This window comes from Tamandua tetradactyla, chromosome 6 (assembly GCF_023851605.1).
Source record: "Tamandua tetradactyla isolate mTamTet1 chromosome 6, mTamTet1.pri, whole genome shotgun sequence".
Taxonomy (NCBI): domain Eukaryota; kingdom Metazoa; phylum Chordata; class Mammalia; order Pilosa; family Myrmecophagidae; genus Tamandua; species Tamandua tetradactyla.
The window spans coordinates 150262570-150284346 of record NC_135332.1 but is presented as its reverse complement, the minus strand read 5'-3'; the positions used below and the strand labels follow the sequence as shown (position 1 = coordinate 150284346).

The 21777-nt window shown below is 35.5% G+C and overlaps 1 protein-coding gene across 9 annotated transcripts in view; it reads right to left on the bottom strand.

Moving 5' to 3' along the window:
- Window positions 1–21777, bottom strand: part of ZFPM2 (zinc finger protein, FOG family member 2) — a 476528-nt gene that overhangs the window by 140590 nt on the left and 314161 nt on the right. For all 9 annotated transcript variants that reach the window (XM_077167456.1, XM_077167455.1, XM_077167457.1 and 6 more), the window contains one exon: window positions 3814–3925. In XM_077167456.1, the coding sequence (XP_077023571.1) occupies window positions 3814–3925 (112 nt within the window). The remainder of the gene's footprint in view (window positions 1–3813; window positions 3926–21777) is intronic.

Sequence of the window (21777 nt, the reverse complement as noted above, 5' to 3'; positions counted from 1 at the left end):
TCTGGAGTCTGTTAAGAATAAAGGCAAAAAACAGACAACCCAACAAATCTGGCCCATCAATGTCTGGATGAACTAATTACTTTCTGGAATGATGCGAGTAGTTGAGGCAGGAAAAAAAGTACATCAGATTATAATATTAATGCCAAATACGATGCTGTTTTTTTTTTTTACTTTGCTGGAACAAGATGACGGCAGTGTGTTACACAGCAATAATGACAGAATATACATTCATAATGATCACATGATGAACACTCTGAACATGAAAGTTTTATAGTTATGCTCAACTTTGCTACATTTAATAATATTTTAAGAAGCAAGTATATCCTTAAATGTTAGTAAGTGGAGATCTTACATATCTTCAGAAAATACTATCAAAATCTCACAGCTAAGGCACTGTATAAGAAATGCTACATATATGCATTTTATATTCTATTTGTAAATAGGAAATGATATGCTCTCAGATAGCGAGGTCATATAATAATAAATTTAACATAAGAGTAATAAGTAGTTTAGATTCTTAACAAGGAAACAAAATAAAGAGAGAAGATGAACTGCATCATCAGGAATTTATTTTGGTTCTCAGTGAGAACTTGTTAGGCATTAAGGATACTGTTTAGCCTCTGGGGACATGGATGATAGCCTATCAAGCAATCATTCTCTTCTCTTCTGGCTCTTCCTTGCTATCTTTTGGAGAACTATTTTTCCTCCATCTCAGTGGTTCATAGGAGATTAATTCCCAATCATGGGCCCTGGACTGTGGTGTGGTGAGTTAGAGTCATTATGATTAATCGTTTCAAGAGTGGCTATGGTGCCCGGTCAAAACTCAGAAAAACTCTTTCCACCAGAGTTGCTGTACTGGTAGAATACGTCTGGAGTTTGCCATTACCCAAGTAGAACCTGCCTGACAATGAAATTCACACAAGAAGGAAGAGCCAAAATAAGTAGAAAGATTTGGAGACAGAATTTGAGTGTCTGGACTGAGCTGTTCCTGAAGTCCAGAATATCCATGGGCTCTCTTTTACACAAGCTGATGACCACCCCCCCCCCCTCAAGACACAGACTCGCACACTCATTCACACGTACCCACATTCATAGATAGGCATTTTAATTTTTTCACAAGCCAATTTCGGTTGGATTTCTATCACTTGGTAAATCAAAGAGCCCAATGAATACACAGCATCCACATAATGGACATGTTTCACATGTTAGATTATCAAGCTACAGATTTAATATGGGTTACATCTAAATTTCTAAACCATTCTAACCTACAAAGCCATTCGCTTTGGGAGAACTCATGATATCTGCAGCTTGTGTGCAGCTTGAAACTCCAGAGCGTATGGGGCCCTGGTAGAAGCTCTTCGTGGAGATTTCCCATTACCTGACTGATCCTAGGCAGAATCCTAGAATATTCACAGAACTTTGGGCCACACTCTGGGTAGATCAGTGCCCTCCTTCCAACACAAGCTGAATACTAGGAATTAGTTTCATGCCTCTGAAGCTCTGAAACTCAGACCCCAAATTAGACGGATGTATGCTTGAACCCCCACTTCAACCAAATATCAGCTGTGTGATTATGGTAAATTATTTAACCTACTGAAATCTCAATTCTACTATTTGTAAAACGGGCTGGTATGGTAAATGAAGACTAAATGGAATAGTGCATTTTCAGTAGTTATTATAGTTTCCAGTATTCAAACTGCAATACTGACTGTTATTTTAAGTTGACTAATATGAAATTACTGTTTTGTAGGTAAAAAGCTATTGAATAGCAGCGATTTTTTATTGTTCATCATCATATTACGTGAACTGTCTTGTATAGTATCTGGTAACTTATTCATCATTTATTTATCGGGCCAGCTGATCAATATTTATCTAATGCTTTTTTTTTTTGAGCAGCCAAACCTGAGATAGGAAAGTGACTAAGACCCAGTCCTTGCCCTCAAGAAATATAAAGTAGGTTGGCAAGGCAGATAAGAATAGCCAACTTTTTTACTGACTCTTTTAATAGACACATAAACTGATGATCATAAAACAAGGCGATTAAGAGCAATGAGAGAAATGTATGCAATTTGGTATGGAACCAATGAGAAGAGGATTCAAGAGGTGCTTAATTAACGACGGCCATTACTAGCAATGTACAAAACTAGCAGATAGTTGGGCTCAATGCTGCTTTAATTAATCAATGAGCTTCTACTTAAACTACCCCAAATTGTTTACTGTCAAAAGAGTTTTAATATATAGCTGACCATAATACAAACACATGAATATGCTTGAGCTATTCCAATGAACATGGAATTATAATTGTGTTATATTTTTTCATTTATCATAACAATCATCTCTCCTAAAAGCATGTTCGATGTAAAAATGCTATGCAATGGGTCTGGGTCATGAGAGAGGAACTAGTTATTTCCTTGGTTCCTCCATGTTATATTGTCATAACAGAGATTAATACATTGCACAACAAGAATCTGTCCTCAACCATTGGTTCCTATGTTCCAAGATGTGTTTCACAGATTTTTGCATTCTGAATGTGGTCTCTGGTAAGTTGGTTCACTCTATTTCCACTTTGATAGACCACAATGACTTTTCCTGAGAAAATCTCACTTCCTTTCTAGCTAACAGTTCTCGCCAATATACCACAGATATTTCAGGTTAGAAAATTAGTGGGTAGAAGCCCAACAATTATAGAAGGAAAAGGAATATAATCAGATGCTGGTGAGCAGATTGTTTTTTTAGCTTGCAAATTCCCTCTTTTTTGGTGTTTCAACTTTCAAAGGCTTATGATAGTTTAAAGGCAATCCTCTTATAAGTGTACAAGTTGTAATGATTATAGGAACAAGATGTAATTGTTTCTAGCAGGTTTTTAAGAGCCTTTGATGTTATGATTAGTGTTTTATATGTTAATATATTGATAGGGGTGCTTACTGGCTTGTTCCCTTGTATCTTTCATGGTTTCTAGGTTCAATATGCAAATAAATCTTTGATCTCAGTAGGTCTATTTGGTTAAAAAAAGAAAGCTAAAAGAAATTAAACATGAGAAGCACAAGGCTTTGCAATATTTATGAAGAAGTTAGATTAGGAGTTTCACTATAAGAGTACAGAGCTCGAACGTGAACAGGGCCCCAAACCATATCCTACCCAAGGAGGGTCCTGTGCTAGGGGAGAGCTGGTCCCAGGATGGGCCATCACGGAGCTACAGCTCCTCTTTGGCTGGGGAACAGCTACAAGAGACAGTCCAGGTTGATGTCACATTGAGCAAATCAAAGGCAATGCTCTGTAAGCCAGCAACTTCCTCTCTCCCGTTTGCTTCCTGCCCTTCAGAAATCACCATGGGGAAGGATTCTCAGTCTTTGCCATGGTTTCATTTTTAGCTATCCTCTCATCATGCAGGATTTAAGAAACAGGCTGGAGGGGAGCACCTCCTGGAGCATGCACTTTGACACGGATTGCTATATTTCAAAAGGAATTTACTTTTGATAGATAATGCCTTAGAGAGGAATCAGGAATTTCATCGAACCAGGCCTATCAATAAAACAGCAAGAAAAGGGTACTAGTCAGACCATCTAATATAGGATGTTGATAAATGTATACAGTGCTAAATAATTAATGGCCTGATACTTTTTCTCATATGTTGTACAGGAAGAAACCAGCAGGCCTTACTGAGAAGACAGCTTAGAGAGACTCACACATTAGGGAAAAGGAAGAAAGGATCAAATTTTACTTTGCATTCCCATTCCAGCTCATTCTGGTGCCGTTTTGTGATATTCAGGTTTCAACACTTCCAAAAAGACAGGGAAATGATCTTGTGTTTACCTTTGCTGTACACAATGCAGTTGTTTTTGTTGTCTTCCACTCCTTGCCAAGTCACATCCAGCAGCCACTTGGGCCCCGCCGTCAGCACCATTGGGACCTGAGCCTTTGTCTTCTGTAGAAAGAATGATAACAAACAGATGCCATTTGCTTTAGTTGATTAAAAACTTGAATAATAACTGTACTAATCATTTTATTTTTACAAACAACTAAATCTCCCAAACCATAATCCAGGTCCTTATTCCCCTGTCTCATAATGTCTTTTTAAGACAACAGAAGCTGGAAGGCTTTACTGCTTTCACTAATCTGAATGGGAGAATTATTATCAAGGATTTTTTTTTCCTAAATGATGCTGGATTAGATCTCCACGATTAGATCTCTTGTGGCTCTGAATTATAAAGAGAATGCAGATGACTTTCATTGCAAAGAGCAGAGTGTTTAGAAGTGAACTTTAGACACATTGTACTTTACTATCAACAGGATCTCACTATTTCCTGAAACAGACAGGAAAGAATTTAAAGAATCAGGATCCATTTCAGAGCTTTATCCTTAGCAACATTTATATTAGTGAAGGAACTTATTCTGAATAAATAATGAAATCCATCCCAGTCCCCTTTGCTAAAAGTGGATATCAGCCCGACTGTAACTAAATAATAATAATAATAATAATAATGATTCACCATACACTGTCTCCAGAAAGACTATAAAAAGGAATCTTTTTATTTGAATAAATTCAAATGCAGAGCACGACATCTCTTGCTCTGGGAAGGATAGAAGCAGAGAGACGAATGCCGATAGTCCTAACAAAATATTTTCAGTGTGCATTTTAAGTTTAAGGCGCAAAAGGGTCATGATTTTGGGCTGTCTGGCACCCCAATTATTTGTGTATAAGTCTGTTGATAAATTTATGTGGCAGGAAATAGGCTGGGAGAGGAAATAAGTAAGCCTTAGAAAGACTCTGCTTCCTGATGAGTCACAGGCATTCAGACCTTTATCACTCAATAGCCAAGTTCTGTGTCTCAAATATCATGTAACCACAACACAGAGTACAATATAAGTGTCTCGTAATTTTTGAACTGAATTTTCACCTTGATACGATCCTGCCAAAGAGATCTCAGCCCATTCTGGGACTTTCCCACAAGTTATGTGCTAACTATAAATTTCCCAAATTGGCATTAACAAATACACATTCAAGGAGCTTCATGTACTCTGGTGATGTCAAATCTCTCAGGAATCCAGGAAACCCATTTAGCTCACCACATGACAACAATGAAAACACATGAGACATCAAAAATACATTGCTGACTGCAAAGCCATATTAAAAACTATGCATAGAATGAATGTGACCTATTATGTCAATATTGATAATATTAAAAGATGTAGTAATGGCCATTAAATAAAATGGATACATCAACCATGATGGATAAGTTACAAAAATAAGTCTGAAAAAAATATTTAAAACATTACCACACAAGTTAGTGAACTAGATGAATTATAAGAAATAGAAATACTAGCATGCTGACTTTTGGTATTTATATTTTGATTCATTTTAAAGCTTTAATTTTCAACTACATACCTCAATAATTAGCAAGTACAACTATGAAAACCAGTTATCTGAGGCCTTTATAGGAAAGAAGTAATTTTATACATTTTTTAACAAATCAAAAAAGGTGAGTTTTTTCTAGCCAAATTTATAATCAAAGTGGAGGCCAAAGCAGACATAATACAAAACTCAAGTGTTAAAACTTGTTTATTATTTCCTTTTTTTGGAGTTGTTGGTCAAGTTATTCCTGTGGTTATCAGTATGAGAAGCTATTTCAATTATTTTCATTTACAAAATAGAATTAGAACACAAACTCCTTCAATCTCAAGTAATAGTGATATTATTAGGTCTTAACAGTGCATTTTTCAGCTTCTATTACTACCAGAGCCACAGTTAAATCCATAGATTAGTGCCTCAAGATTTCCAAGAAGTAAGCAGGACAAGTCATTGGAGGGAGTCAACAACTTTGATACATTCATCTTGGGACATTTAGTGGTCTCATTTGGAATATCTGCTTTCTTTTGATTTTAAATGACAGATTTCAAAAACAGATACCTTGGCCCCCCATTCTACTGGAGTCTCTTATTTCATGGGGGAGATATATGTTATGAAATTACCTAGTTTTACTTTGTAGTTTTTAAAGTCACATGAACCGCAACACAGAAATCAGCTCTTACAATTTTCCATAATGAATATGAGAAGCTGATATTGATTGCTTAAATTTTGTTAACTATATATACGGATCTTGTAGCGTAAAGCATAAGCACCAACTTGCCCATATATAATTTCTTATTTATTAAATAAACAAATAAACCAAAATACCAACCTAGTCATCTGCTTGGTGCTAGGAATATGAAGAGGAGTCCATTTTTTTTCTGATAATGACTACAGATATATAAAAAGTTCATTGAAACAATATATATTCAATATAATATGAATAGTCCCATGGTATACAGTGCACAAAAGAAGATATAAATTGCTTAGGGGTCAGTAAAGGACAAGAGAGAAATTCCTGTCCTGTGGAGTATAGGAAGATGCCACAGCGGAAGTGACATTCGGAAAGGATCTTAAAGGATAAACGGAGAGGATTTTTGGTCTCTGGTAATAGTGTGGGCAAAGGATTGAGCCAGCTGTAGATAACAGGGTAGTGTGATTAGGAAATAGTGAGCAGTTCTGGGGATCTTTAGTTGAGGTTCTTATTACATTATTTTTTTACAACTCCAGGAATTGTAGCTGGCACATAGAAAGCACTAGATAAATGTTAGCTATCATCATCATCATCAGTACTGTTATTATCATTATTGACGAGTAGAAAAGATATAATGGCATATGTTCTGGAAGCACAGGTTAGAAACTGAGCTTGAAGGACCTTTTCATATCAGGCCACAGCTTTTGTACCCAATTCTGTAAGTAAAGGGAAACCAGGAAAGACTATTTTTTTGTATGCTGTATGGCAGAGTCACAATTTCATTATTTTTTCATGTGAGCATTCTGTTATTGCAGCACCATTTGTTGAATTTTTGTTTGTTTGCTTTTTTGCTTGTTTTGTTTGTCTCTTTTTTCTTTTTTTGGAAAGTGCATGGACTGGGAATTGAACCCTGGTCTCACTCATGGCAGGCGGGAATTCTACCACTGAACTACCCTTGCCCCCTCAATAAAGACTTTTAATACAGGAAGAATATTTATTCATTTATTCTATTTGTGCAGGCACATCAGTTCAAATACTCCATAATTCGATTTAGGTCAAATAGCTGGTAGAAGGCAGACCCGATATTCAAATTTAGCTTTGTTTCCAAGCACAAACACTCCTGGTTTGCCTAGGAATGAAGTGTTTTCCAGGACTCAAGACTTCTAGTGCTAAACCTGGAAAGTCTTGGGCAAACCAGGATGAGTCGTCCATCCCCACTTCCACTCCCTCTAAACCAATATTAATAGTTCACATTTATAAAGCACTTTTCAAATGTTTGGTGTTGAGGCAGGTACTTAAATTATCATTTTTTATTTTTACAACTCCAGGAATTAGGTATTAACATTCCTTCCCTTTTGGACACAAACAAATAAAGGGTTAGAAAGTTACTTCTGTAGTGTAAATAAAAATAGTTGACTTATATCTTTTTAAATGGTAATTTAGGCATTATATATTTTAAGACTTTGGGGAGTGCTTATTATGTCTGGGCACAGATAGTATCTGACTCATTAAGAAACTGAATTGAAGGGAAAACAATTTCTTTTATTCCAAATTAATTAGGCAAAGGCAGAAATGTAGCAAAGAGTCGCTTAAAGCAAGCTATAAAGTAAGTAGATAAAAAAAATCTCAAGGGACCAGTTATTACAGTTTTGAGGAGGTAAGTCAATTTCACTCTGAAAAAGTCAACTTTCGTTGAGACTGACTGCCTTCAAAGAAGATTACCAAGTGAGCCAGGATTATATGAAATCTATACTCCAGCAAAATCCATGAATAGAGAATAACAATAATATCACATTGATTATTTCATTTACTTCCCCATGTTTCTTTCTAACATAAGGATTCATAAAATTCTGGAAAGGTAAACTGGAAGCAACTTTAAAGTTCAATGAATTTAATCTCCTAATTTCGCAAATGAACAAAGTAAGGCCAGGATGCTCATCTAGCATCCTGCAGATGGTACAGGCACAGCATGCTGGTAACAGAGCACATTGTATAAAAGTTGTGGTAGGCAGAATAACAGTCCCCCAAAGGTACCCATGCCCTAATTCCTGGAATCTGTGCAGATGTTACCTTATTTGGCAAAAGGGATTTTATAGAAGTGGCTGAGGTTAAAGATCCTGAGCTGGGGAGAGTATGCTAGATGACCCAGGTGGACCCAATCTAATCACACAAGTCAGTAAAAGTGGAAGAGAAGGGCAGAGAGTAGATCAAAGAGATTCCATATGAGAAAGGCACCATCTGCCGTTGCTGGCTTTGAAGATGAAGGACTGGGGCCATGAACCAAGGAATGTGTAGACATCTAAAATAGCCCTTGGTTTATAGGCAACAAGAAGAAGGACCACAGTCTTATTATCTTAAGGAATTGAATTTTGCCATAACTGGAGTGAGCAGGAAATACATTCTCCCTAGAACCTTCAGAAAGGAACATAGCCTGCCAACACCGTGATTTTAGTCCAAGGAGACCCATACTGGATTTCTGACCTACAGAACTGTAAGATAATACATTTGGTTTGCATTAAGCCACTAAGTTTGGGTAATTTTTGTAAACCTAGAAAACTAACACAAAAGGCACTCATTTATTGATTTACAGGTAAGAATAAAATGACTTAAATTTCTTCTCAAATGTGCTCAGAAGTGTGAAACACTTTTCCCTTAATTAGAATAACACTGAATTTACACAGTCATTAGCACAATCAATGACATTTCACTGCTTTAAAGTGTGTGTCACTGCTTTAAAGTACCAGCAAACACATACTGGTGACTGTAACAATTCCTGTTTCTTTAAGTGTGTATTTGAAACGTTTCCTGGTCGACTACTGACCTTACAGTGGAGGTATAAAAGAAAGGACATCATTGCTCTTAAGAGTCAGATGATCTAGGTTTTAACTCTAATCCATGGCTCTGGCAGGCTCTGTGACTTTGGAGAATCACTTAAACTTTCTGAATCTCAGAACCATCAGCAAAATAGTGATTACGCCTCTCTCAAAGGGTTGTAGAAAAGTACCTAGCACAATGCTTAGTACATTGTAGAAGCACAGCAAACATTTGCTAAATGGCTATATGAACAAAATGCAAAAGACAATTGTTGAATTCCTACTATTTTTCAGGTATTGGCAATGTTTGTTGTGACTAGCAAAGAAGTCAGGACAAAACTGCTAATTATCCAACTTAAAGGCTGTGGTGGTCATTAGTGGCACTCATCAAATATTTCCAGCAGTTCACTTTCTGTGCTCGTTTTAAAGTTAGACATGGCCACGTGGCTTGATCTGACCAATGAAACTGAAAAGGTTCTGATTTGTGTAACTTCAACATAGAAGCTTCAAGAGCCAGTAGACAATGCACCATCTGACTTGCCTTTGCCAAGGTGATCTTGGAAGCAGGAAAGGAGGTAGAACCCTAGCCCCCCAAAAATTCACATAACATTAGAAAGTAAAAGCAAAACTTAATTAGGAAAAAAGATACTGAGGTATTCGTGTTGCTTGAGGCCTCAGCCAAAGTCTAGCTTCTCCCACTTATATCAAGTTTTCTCCATTTTTTTCATATTGAAATAACCCATGAGCTTTTCCAGGTTAAGTTTGCACTTTGTATCTAGGTAGTCACATAATTAATAACTCAATTCAAAGCATATAACAGGAGACCTGAATTCAAATTAAACTATCATTTTTGAAAAAGAAAAAGGAACACTGTACGGTTTTGAGACCACATTGTAAATTAGAAAATCTGCTCTCCTGGATACTGAACCCAGAGTTTCACATTTAGACAGCCTACAACAAGACATACTTGACAAGGACAAACTAGGTCAAAAGTGTCATTTCTTAGGAACAATTAGAATTATCTAATGTCGATAAAAGAGGTCAAACTAGCATCCACTTCTCACTAACCTTTGAAGTTACTAGACTGACAAAGGAGGCAGCCTTCAGTAAATGTGTACACTCAAGCCAAAAGGTTAATGGAGATAAAAGTAGATAGCCCAAAGGTAAAGAACAGAGGAGAATTCTAAACCCAAGAAGCTGGTGACATAAAGCTGTCATAGGGATTCCAAATTTTTGATGAAAATATTTAAGATTTTCAAAATGAAGGTTAGGAAGAGAAAGAAGTCCTAGGAAACTCTGACCCATGAGAAGAGTCTGATGTTACCTCCTTTTAAAAGAACTAGGAAATGGTAACTGAAGGAAAAGTTAGCCTCCATTGAATTAATTTTGGGAAATTTAACAAAATCTCATTGGAGAATCTCAAGCCAATTCAGTTGATGAGATGCAGTTTGATGCAGATGAAAATGCCCTTGGTGTGTTACTTCTACTGACAAACATGTCAAAAGAGCTGAGGGTTGTCTGGCAAAATACTATTTTTTTTTTAACTATTTGTAGCTATTTCTGTTCATCGAGCTCTGAAAACATATTCTGTAACAGATAGAGAAAATTTTCAGGATTCCTATAGACATCAGTTTTTATAGTTAGATGTAGAAAAATTATAGTATTATATATATGTGTATATATACACATATATATATACACACACACATATATACATATAAATATGAGTGTGTGTGTGTAATCTCCACTCCCTGGCCCTGGGGAATGCTATCCATTCCCACAAAAAATGATTATTCTCTACATCTAAATGAAAATTTGATACCATATTTGATTTGGCCATGTATTGTAACTCCACAGGGAAACTTTTACACAACAGAAGTTTCAGTTAATATACTATGCAGTTCCCCATACTGGAATTCAATTCAAATCCAAAATGGCTCTCACGAAAAATATTGTATCACCCTCTTTTGATGTGAAATCTCTAATGATAGTGAGCTCGAATTTAAAAATTCCATTCACCAACATCCTGTCCTCTGGTGGCATAACAACTTAAAATCTTAGACTAATTGAATAGAAAGAAATGTTAAGTTATAATTCAAGGACCCATGCAACAATATTTTCAATAATTCTGACAGTATTAGCAGAATATAATTAAACATTATTGATTTGACTAGAACTGTTAAACTTTTTATGTGATGGTTTTTACCCAACAAAACTGTTCTCAGTAATTACTCCTTTCAAAAATATACAGGAAACTAAATAATTTTTTAGCTAGATGCAACTAAGGCAAAGAATGCTTTTTCTTTCTCAAAACAGAATATCACTTTAAGCTACATAAATGAAATCTTCTCTACTCCATGTTGTCCTGGAGTTCAAAGTTATTTGTGTGATGATACAAAAACAGGTTCTCAGAGATAATACCAAAATATTCTCCATGCCAAGCGAATGGCAGGTATTCAGACATGACAAAGTATATAAAGCCATTAAAATTGCACGCTTCCATTTAAAAACAAAACAAAATAACAACTGAACTCGGTAGGATAATATGTATGAGATTTTCAGTCTTCCTTTTGTTTACTGTCTCGAAGAATAGATTTGTGGTATATGCATGTGTGTTGCACAAGCAGATCTGAATAATTTAGAAAACTTCCAAACACATACAAAGGAAAGCCACCGTGTCTACAGTTTTCATTTGGGATCCAAAACTTAACATAGAAAAAGAATATCAAATTGCATTGGTTGAAATTGATTTATAAATTCAACACAATCCCAATTAAAATTCCAACAGCCTTCTTTGCAGAAATGGAAAAGGGAATTACCATATTTATTTGGAAGGTTAAGTGGCTCCAGATAGCCAAAGACATCTTGAAACAGAAGAATGAAGAAGACTCACAGTTTCTAATTTTAAAGCATATTACAAAGCTACAGTAGTTAAACCAGCATGTCACTGTCACAAGGACAAACTTATTGACCATTGGAATCAAACCAAGAGTTCAGAAACAGCCCTCACAACTATGGCTAACTTGTTTGACAAGGCAGCCAAATCCACTCAACTGGGACACAGTTGTGCCTTCAACAAATGGTGCTGGGAGAACTGGATATACAAATAGAAAAGAAAGAAAGAGGAAGCCCATCTCATACCTTGCAAAAAAATTAGCTCAAAATGGATCAAAGATCTAAATATAAAAACCAGGATCTTAAATTCCTTGAAGAAAATGTAGGGAAGCATCTTTTAAGATACTGTAGTTGATTTCTTAGACTTGACACCCAAAGCACAAATAACAAAAGAAAAAAATAGATAAATGGGACATACACAAAATTAACAAATTTGAGCTCCAAAGGACTTTGTCAAGAAAGTGAAAAGACAACCTACTCAAAGGGAGAAAATGTTTCGAAACCACATAGCCAATAAGGTTTTAAACGTCCAGAACAGACATTTCTCCAAAGAGGAAATACAAATGGCCAATAAGCACAAGAAAAGATGTTCAATATCACCAGTTATTAGGGAAATGGAAATCAAAATTATAATGAAGTATCACTTCGCACCTTACTAAAAAAAAAACAGGAAACTATAAGCATTGGAGAGGGCACAGAGAAATAGGAACATTCATTTACCACTGGCGGGAATGTAAAATGCTACAGCTGCTGTGGAAGACAGTTTGGCGGTTCCTCAGGAAGCTAAGTATAGAATTGCCATATGATCTGGCAATGCCACTATTAGGTATACAACAAGAAGAACTGAAAGAAAGGACTTGAAGAGACATTTCGCACAATGATATTCATAGTGGCATTATTCACAACTGCAAAAAAATAGAAGCAACCCAAGTGTCCATTAACTGATGAACAGATAAACAAAACCTGGCATTTACATACAAGGGAATTATTATTCAGCTGGAAGAAGGAATGAAGTCCTGACACATGTGTCAACATGGGTGAATCTAGAGAACATTACGTTGAGTGAAAACGCCAGACAAAAAAGGAGGAATATTGTATGATTTTACTGATATGAACTAATTACACTAAGCAAATTCATAGCGTTAGAATCTAGAATTAGGTTACCAGGGAATAGAATGGGGGTAAAGAATGGGAGTTGATGCTTAATTCGTGAAGAATTTCTATTTAGGTTGATTGTAAATGTTTGCAAATGGATAGTGGCGATGGTAGCTCATTATTGTGAGTGTAGTTAACAGTGCTGAGTTATGCTTGTCCATGTGGTTGAAAGGTGAAGTTTTTGGTCATGTATGTTATTAGAAGGAAAGTTAGAAAATAAAACATGGGGCTGTATAACACATTAAACCCTGCTATGGATGATAAAACTGTGGTTAATAGTACAAATATAAGAATGTTCTCTCAAGAATTACAACAAATGTATGACACTATTACAAGGTGTTAATAATAGGGTGGCATATGGGGAAATACACTGAATATAAACTACAGACGATCATTTACAGCAATATTTTAATATTCTTTCATCAGTTTTAACAAACATATAACACTAATGCAAAGTGTCAATATAGGGGGTGTTCTAGTTTGCTAGCTGCCGGAATGCAATATACCAGAAACAGAATGGCTTTTAAAAAGGGGAATTTAATGAGTTGCTAGTTTACAGATCTAAGGCCGAGAAAATGTCCCAATTAAAACAAGTCTAGGGCGGGCCGCGGTGGCTCAGCGGGCAAGAGTGCTTGCCTGCCATGCCGGAGGACCCCGGTTCGATTCCCGGCCCTAGCCCATGTAAAAAACAAACAAACAAACAAAATATAATAAAACAAGAAAATGTTTAAAGATGTTTCTCTTCCTTCCTTCTATCCTTCCTTCCTTCTCTGTCTTTCCTTCCCTTCCTCCCTCTCTCTTTAAAAAAAAAAAAAAAAAAAAAAACAAGTCTATAGAAATGTCCAATCAAAGGCATCCAGGGAAAGATACCTTGGTTCAAGAAGGCCGATGAAGTTCAGGGTCTCTCTCTCAAGTGGAAGGGCACATGGTGAACACAGTCAGGGCTTCTCTCTCAGCTGGAAGGGCACATGGTGAACACGGCGTCATCTGCTAGCTTTCTCCCCTGGCTTCCTGCTTCATGAAACTCCCCGGGAGGCATTTTCCTTCTTTATGTCCAAACGCTGCTGGCTGGTGGACTCTGCTTCGTGGTGCAACAGCATTCTCTGCTTTCTCCGAATCTCTCTTTCTCCAAAATGTTTCCTCTTTTTAGGACTTCAGAAACTAATCAAGACCCACCCAAATGGGTGGAGACATGTCGTTACCTAATCCAGTTTAACAATCACTATTGATTTGGTTACATCTCCAGGGAGATGATCTAATTACATACAGTATTGAATAGGAATTATTCTGCCTCTACAAAATGGGATTTTGATTGAAACATGGCTTTTCTAGGGTCCATATATCATTTCAAACCAGCACAGGGGGGGCATATGGGAATGTTGCATTTTTTACATGACTTTTCTGTAAACCTACAACTTCTCTAGTTAAAAAAAAAAACATTATTTAAAAAACCATTATGCTAACTGAAAGAAGCCTGACACAATACTACTTATTGTATGATTTCATTTATATAAAATGAAAATATAAATAAATCTATAGAGAAAGACTTAGATTAGTGCTTGAAGGATAGAGGGATTGAGAAGTGACTGCTAAGGGATTATGGGGTTTTCTTTTTGGAGTAATGGTAATGTTTAGGAATTGATTGTGGTGATGAATGCAAAACTCTGTGATTATACTAAAAGCCACCGATTACACACTCTGCATGGAGTATATGTAATGTGAATACATCACAATAAAATTGCTTTAAAAATTGCATTGGTTGAAAAACAATGATGTGTAATACACAGTTTCAAACTCAAGCTCAAAGATATTAATACTCTTGAATTATAAAATAGGTGCAAGGCCAAACGGGAATTACAAAAGTAATCTGCCATAAAAAGAGCCACTACTCTCTACCATTAGGCACAGGACAGACTTATGGGCAGAAATTCCCAGAAGATTTCATTAGAATGGTGTTTTTTCATGATTGCAATTCTACAAAATATCTGCTAAGAACAGCATGAGAGTGAAATTCCAGAGAACTTTTGCTAACACATGCCTCCGAGTTTACTGTGGTATATGGGATCTCAAATATGATAACAGACTTTCCAAAAACAAAATGAGTGTGAAATAAAATGATAGAATTCTTGGCTATTATATCCATACTCCTTATGTTAGAGACAGTTTTGTCTCTATGAACTACAAATTTAAGTAATGATTATTTCTGAGGCATATTTGCTTTTACTTGTAAAAAATGTTGAAGCATTATTTTAACAGTCATTGCTTAATTATTGTAATTTCAGTATAAGAAATAATGATCTTGTTATTGAAAGGGAACTGAATTCCATATGTAGAGGTCATTAAAAACAATTTCCTCATTCCCAAATAAAAGTAATCATTCATTATATTTAGAAAAATAATATGAAATTATTGAGATTCCTCACCCTGAATATATAGGTATTTCATTTTTCAAGAGGGAGGAATCTCTAAATAAATAATAAACATCAAAGTTATCTAGATATTTATTATACTTTCATTTTCAAAGAAAGAATATACTCATTTCTTTCCCATTTGCCAACTTCACTCCCACAGTCTCATCTGTTCTCCACTTACATTTGGCTCCAAAGGAGAAACTACTCCCTCCAAACTGGCAACCATTAACTTCAACCTTTTATTTTATACAGCTCTGAAAGTCACACAATGTTTAAGGAGTGTTGTTTTGCTCCTGGCAGAATTTCTGGGTTTGCACGTATTGCAACGTGCAAGAGTGTCAGTGCTGAGATCCTGAGAAGGGAAAAGTAAATTGCTCTTGAGTAGTGTGCCTTCCATGGGCTGTCACAGAAACCTGGGAAGGGATCAGAGACCCAGTGCTGTGGCACCAGTCGTACGACCTGGGGCCAGTTACTTAACCTCCCATGTCTCATCTCACTAAGATGATCCCACATGTCCTTATGGCTTGATAATAATGTCATTACAAGACTTTCTACTGTAGAGTTTTAGTCAAGCTGAGACTCAAATCCTGAGTTTAGAAAAGATGATATATAAGAAAATTCAACACATCAGGTTTAATCTGACTCAGAACTTAAGGAAATGCTATAATTTCTCTTGGTGAAGCAGTAAATAAAGCCATTTTTTTTTTTTTTTTTTACTTTATATTGGTGTTTTAATCCTTTCAAAATGGGTATGGCCAAAATCCATATTTTGAAGAGTACAAAGAGGCTATACCTACATTCAACTTTCAATGGTCTCTTAATACAATAAGTTAATTCCACTCAAAAGTTTCCTTTTGAGAATTACCCCAAAGTCATTCTGTGGAGGAGAGATGTGTGCTTTAGCCTGCAAAAGGCATTCTCAGGTGCTGAGATATGTACATCACTCATGAGTTAATCAATTGTAATATATAAAGGAATTTTCAGCTACTTTTCAGAGTGCCTCCTTATTATTACTGTTTTAGCCAGTTTTAATTTCAATCAGTAACAACCAAAAAGAAAAAAAAAGGAAAAGAAAGGAAGACAAATCCTGCAATTAATAATATCAATAGTGCATTTTAAAATCATATAAGAAAGTATTTTATCTTTCAACTGTATATTGTTTTCATGATTCATACCTTTCTATTACCAAGAATTATTAAGAACTCACCCATATTTTGAACTTAAAATACAAGTAATATTTTGATTTATATTTTTGAAATTGATTGGGAGAATCTATGGCAAAATTCGGAATATAGGAATGGCAAGAGAAAACAAAGTAGCGTTGATAAACCCGATACTAGGTGCTGAGTTAAGGATAGTGCCTCTTGAGGTTGGGTGCAAAATCTTAAAAGCTTGGCAAAGTATCTGGTGGAAGTGTGAAGGGTGCTATATAGTAGCGCAACGCATACCTAATCTGTGAAATATTTTTAAAACAAAGTATTACAAACACAGATATCTAAAGCAAGACTGACAATGAAACTTGTTTTCAACATTTTTTACCCATCAACAAATTTAGAAGGACTACACTAATTTTGCACTTTCTGATAGTAAAAGCCAAGTTCCCAACTCACTAGCGGATGGTCTTCCCACCAAGAAAGAAAGGATGACTTACTCTACACGGCGGTAGGCAACGAGAACAAGACTCCAAACAAAAAATCAGATTTACTTCTACATTTTACCAATATAGGGAACCTTTGTTTAGCTGGGCTCGGGCAACTAAAGGAGAATTCTATGAATTCAGAACCAAATGAGAGTTGAATACTAGTACTGCCCCAAACAAGTTTGCAAAATTTTATTTTTTATTGTTACCAAATTTGTTTGGGATGCTCTTAATAAGACCATAAATTTATGGTCTTTGTAAACTTGAAGTTTTCATTAAAATTAAAATATTTAATTTCTTAATCAGCCATAGTTTAGACAATCTTCTCAGCCACAGAGGAAAATTAAATTGTAGTAACTGCTTCCTGTATTCTCTAGCCTACGATATTCTTTGAAAAAGAACAGAAATATGAATGAAGGCATATATGAGAATGTTGGAAAGGATACAGAAGTGATTTTAACACAGGAAGTTAAAACCATTATTAAAACTCGATGGCTGGGTGCAAATGACAGTAGGTTAAATTCTGCATTTAGTTGCATGAAAATTATATTAAACTTTGGAACAAGTTGGTTTTATTGTCCAGATATGATTCTTGCCATATAAATATGATATGACCTTATATATAAAATAATTCCAATTAGTAATAGCTAATCAGCATTACTTTTGGATTTTTCCAAATTGTTTCTGAGACTCTTAGTTTATCAAGCCTTTAAACTAATCACTTTTTAATTGCATAGAAATTAAGTATATTCATTATTCATTCAATAAACATTTACTGGATATCTGCTACATAGAAAATTCTAAGAAAAGAGAGATGAAAGATCATTCCATTTCCTCTAGAAGTCCACAATGTATTAATAACAATATCTAAATGGCATACACAGAAATTATTTAAATCAATATTAATTAATCAACTTCACTATATTTTAAAGATAGGCCTGATCCATTTGGAAATTGCAGCGTGTATTTGAAATTCCATGACTAAAAGTGTAGCAACAGGTGAAAAATGGTTAATAGATTATTTTTTAGGACTAGATTTGAACTTCATGGCACTTTAGGCCAACACTTTAATTTTAGTTAAAGACGCTGAAGCGTTCTGATATGGATTAAAAATCCACAAAATATGACTTCTATTTTTAGTAATTATATATATATGCCCTAATAATAAAGATATTTACAAATAAGTACTTTGGTTTAGGACAAGTGCCTACGTATCTATTGAACGCCAGTCTACTGAACACCCACTTAAGTATTCTGACCATTAAAGAAAGGCATATATTAAAAATACATCGAAAAACAGTCACTACTTTGATACATTTAATATTCTGCGAAATATAGCCATGATGATTTGTGTATATGTTAAAGGTGCACTCGTTATCTCACTTAATATGCTTTACCAGTTACTAAGAAGAGATTTAAAATGTAAACTTTTGTACCAAGCAGACTGAGTTTGCATCCATCTCCATTACTCAATAGCTGTATGACCTCGGACAAGTTAATTAACAAATCTGTGACTCAGTTTCTTTATTTCTACCATAAGTACCATGTAAAACTTAAGTCATAGGGTTATTTTAAAGATTAAATGAGTTAATAAAGTGCTTAAAACTTTAAAGTTTTAAGTAAAGTGCAAAAGTGTTTAAAACAGTACCAGGCATGTGACTAAATGCAAATGTTTGGCTAATGTTTCTAGTACTCCTAAGGAAAAGTATTTATATGGAAGTGCAGAATTCCCAGATAAAGAAGAATTTTGACTGGCTGGGAAATACCCTACTCTATCCCCTACACATCATCTATGACATTTTACTGAGCATTAAATATGTGCTAAAAATCTAACTGCTACATTGTTTTGAAATTCATCCTTACAAACAATTCTATGAGAAATTTGTGTCCAAATTGCACATTACTAGAAACTGCCTAAACCATGAAATACCTCCCAATTTTCTTTTAGTGAGCAAAATCTATGAGAAACTGAATACTTTTCAGGGTATGAAAGCAATGAGAATCTTCCTAGGAACTGTGTTAAATATCAATTTTTCATGCCCATGAAAACTAGCTTAAATGATCTTCCATGAATCAGTGGTTAGCAGTTTCTGTTTTACATTATGCATGATTCCTAGCTGCACTTTGTATAAGCTAATTGTGTGGTGCCTCATTAATAATCTTCAGGTTTTTTCTGAGCTGTGAAATTTATAGTTTTTGTAAGGTGAATTATTTCTTACATTTGCACAGTATGGGGGCCTGGAAGCTCAGTCCAAAGTCTAAATATCAGTATTAGGAAACAAGTAGGAGTAGGGGCAGCATAACTGAACAAAGTCCAGTTTGTGATAGAAAAATATGAAAAAAACAGGTAATGCTTTTTAATATTTTTGTTTTTATGCCTGCAGCAAATATATACCTGTAAACAGGTTTATAGCTTATAATGGATAAAAACTAGCTTTATATGAATGTTTCCAATCAGAAACAGAATTCATGATGAGACGTAAAAGTTTCTTTAGGCTACAATTCTCTCAATTCAGCACTGATTCCACAAGAACAAGTGAACAGGATTCCGCTGGTGTTCAACTGGTCAAAAGACATGATGGGGCCCAGTACTCTGGGGTGAGACATCAGCATGCAATGTGGGCATCAGGGCAGCGCAGCCGGTACTCATACCTCTCAGGTGAATCCCACTACTGAGAATCCCTGGAAAGACCCACAAAATGAACCCAAACTGCCTTTGAGGTCTTGGCTTAAACAGATACCTCAGTCTAGGATTAAGTAGTCTGGTAGATTGAATCTTGAGCCACACACACAAAAACATAATCTTAATCCTCATTCCTGCAGTTGTGAACAATTTGTAAATGGCATTTCTTGCATATGTTATTTTTAGTTAAGATGTAGCCCAACTGAATCAGGGTAGGACTTACTCTTGGAGTCCTTTAGAAACAGAAGAAATCAGAGAAGATCTCAGGTCCCAGAAGTCAGTGGAAACCAAAAGAACAGACACAGGGAGGGAGAGAGAACCATGTGATGGGAAGCAGAGATGGAAGCCAAGGAACCCTCAGGATTGCAACAAGCCAGCACCAGAACACCAAGGACTCCTTAGAGAGAGCATAGCCTAGCTGATGCCTTGGTTCTGGACTTCTTGTCTTTGAAAAAGTGAGAACAACTTAATGCTTGATGTTTAAGCCCAACCCATGGTATGGTACTTGTCACAGGAGCTCTGGCATACTAAGACAATTGATGTGGTCTTCAGCTTAGGATGGTATTGCTTACAAGTAGAATGTAGAATGGACCACAGACGCAGTAAGAACAGTTTTATCTGTCAGCAGAAGTTCAAGGTCAACCTAGGAAGTCAAAATAGCACAGAGGTGGAAAAACGAAAGGTAATTCTTTTTTTTGATAATGGGTCTGAATCCAAAGAGTTCAACTGTAATTCAAATAGTAGCAATGGCATACTCACAATGTGTTACACACTGTGCTGAGCACAATGAAGAAAAGAAATAGTAAACACAGTTAATACACTTATGGACTTCAAAGACGGGCAATTAACACATGGCTAAAGCTTGGGTTCCGGGGCCAGATTAGTTGGGTTAAATTCAAGCCTTCCTACTCATCTATACTGTGATCATAGGCAACTGTTTGCACTTCTCTGTACATTGGATTCCTTTTTTGAAAAATGGGAAAAATAATATCTGTGAGGCTGCTGTCAATAAATAAATTAATACTTATCACTTAGATGGACACCTGACACATAGTAAGCTTTCACTTAGAATTATTGTATATATCAATGCAGGGAAATGGAGCAAGATTTAAGAAACTGTTAAATTGCTGTAAAAATTCTATGCCTAATTAATTTGCTCTAACTAGAATTCGATGAAATGACCAACAAATCTGTGTATAGACATCATATATAGATATAAATGCATAAGAGACTTTACTACTTGGACTAGGTTTTTTGCTTTCCATATACTTAATAATCATCATCACTGCTCACACAATGAAAAGATGTTAATGGCAACTCAGTATGAATTGAATAAAATCTTACATTGTACGATGAAAAGCTCTAGTTATTGGTTATAAAATAACTTATTGCTTAAGTTACTTCAAATTTCCTACCTACAGTTTTTTACCAATACTTATGCAATCTCAGAACTTGCTTAGAGGGCATTTAGGGAACTATTTTGAAAAGGCTCTGGACGCTGAGTATCTAATTAGGCTATTACCCTTCCTTGGACTCTTAATTGGACTCCAAATTCCCTAGAGTCAAAAATATAGATTAAGCAATTTTTTCATATACCATATGGAATGTAGCATTAAATTAAATTAAAAAGCATAACCTTATGTACTTATTTAATGTTTTATATATTATCTCATTTGTCAATTACAACCAAACCCAAATAAAACAAATGAAAAGCAAACCTAAATCCCTCATAATTACAAAGATCATGATTTCCTTAGCATCTCGTGCAATTTGCGTAAATTTTCATAAACACTGGTTGGGGAATCAAGAAAACTTAACATTTGGTTCTAACTCTGTCAATAATTGGTTGGATTATCTTGGTTAAAATGCATCGCCTCCCTGAGACAGTTTCCTTATTGGTAACAGAAAACAGAATCCACAACCTCTAGGGCACCTCCTGGCACTATAACTCCATGGATTCCAAACAGAAGAAACTCATGAGATTTAGACTTGTCTGTTTCTCCACTTTTTGTAACCCATGTTACTCCCTTATTGATGTTACAAACAAATTCATAGTCTCCTTCAATAATTATAAATTTAAATAAATATATTCAAACAATGGAACAAAGGTATTTTCACCACTCGGGATGAGTATGGTCCT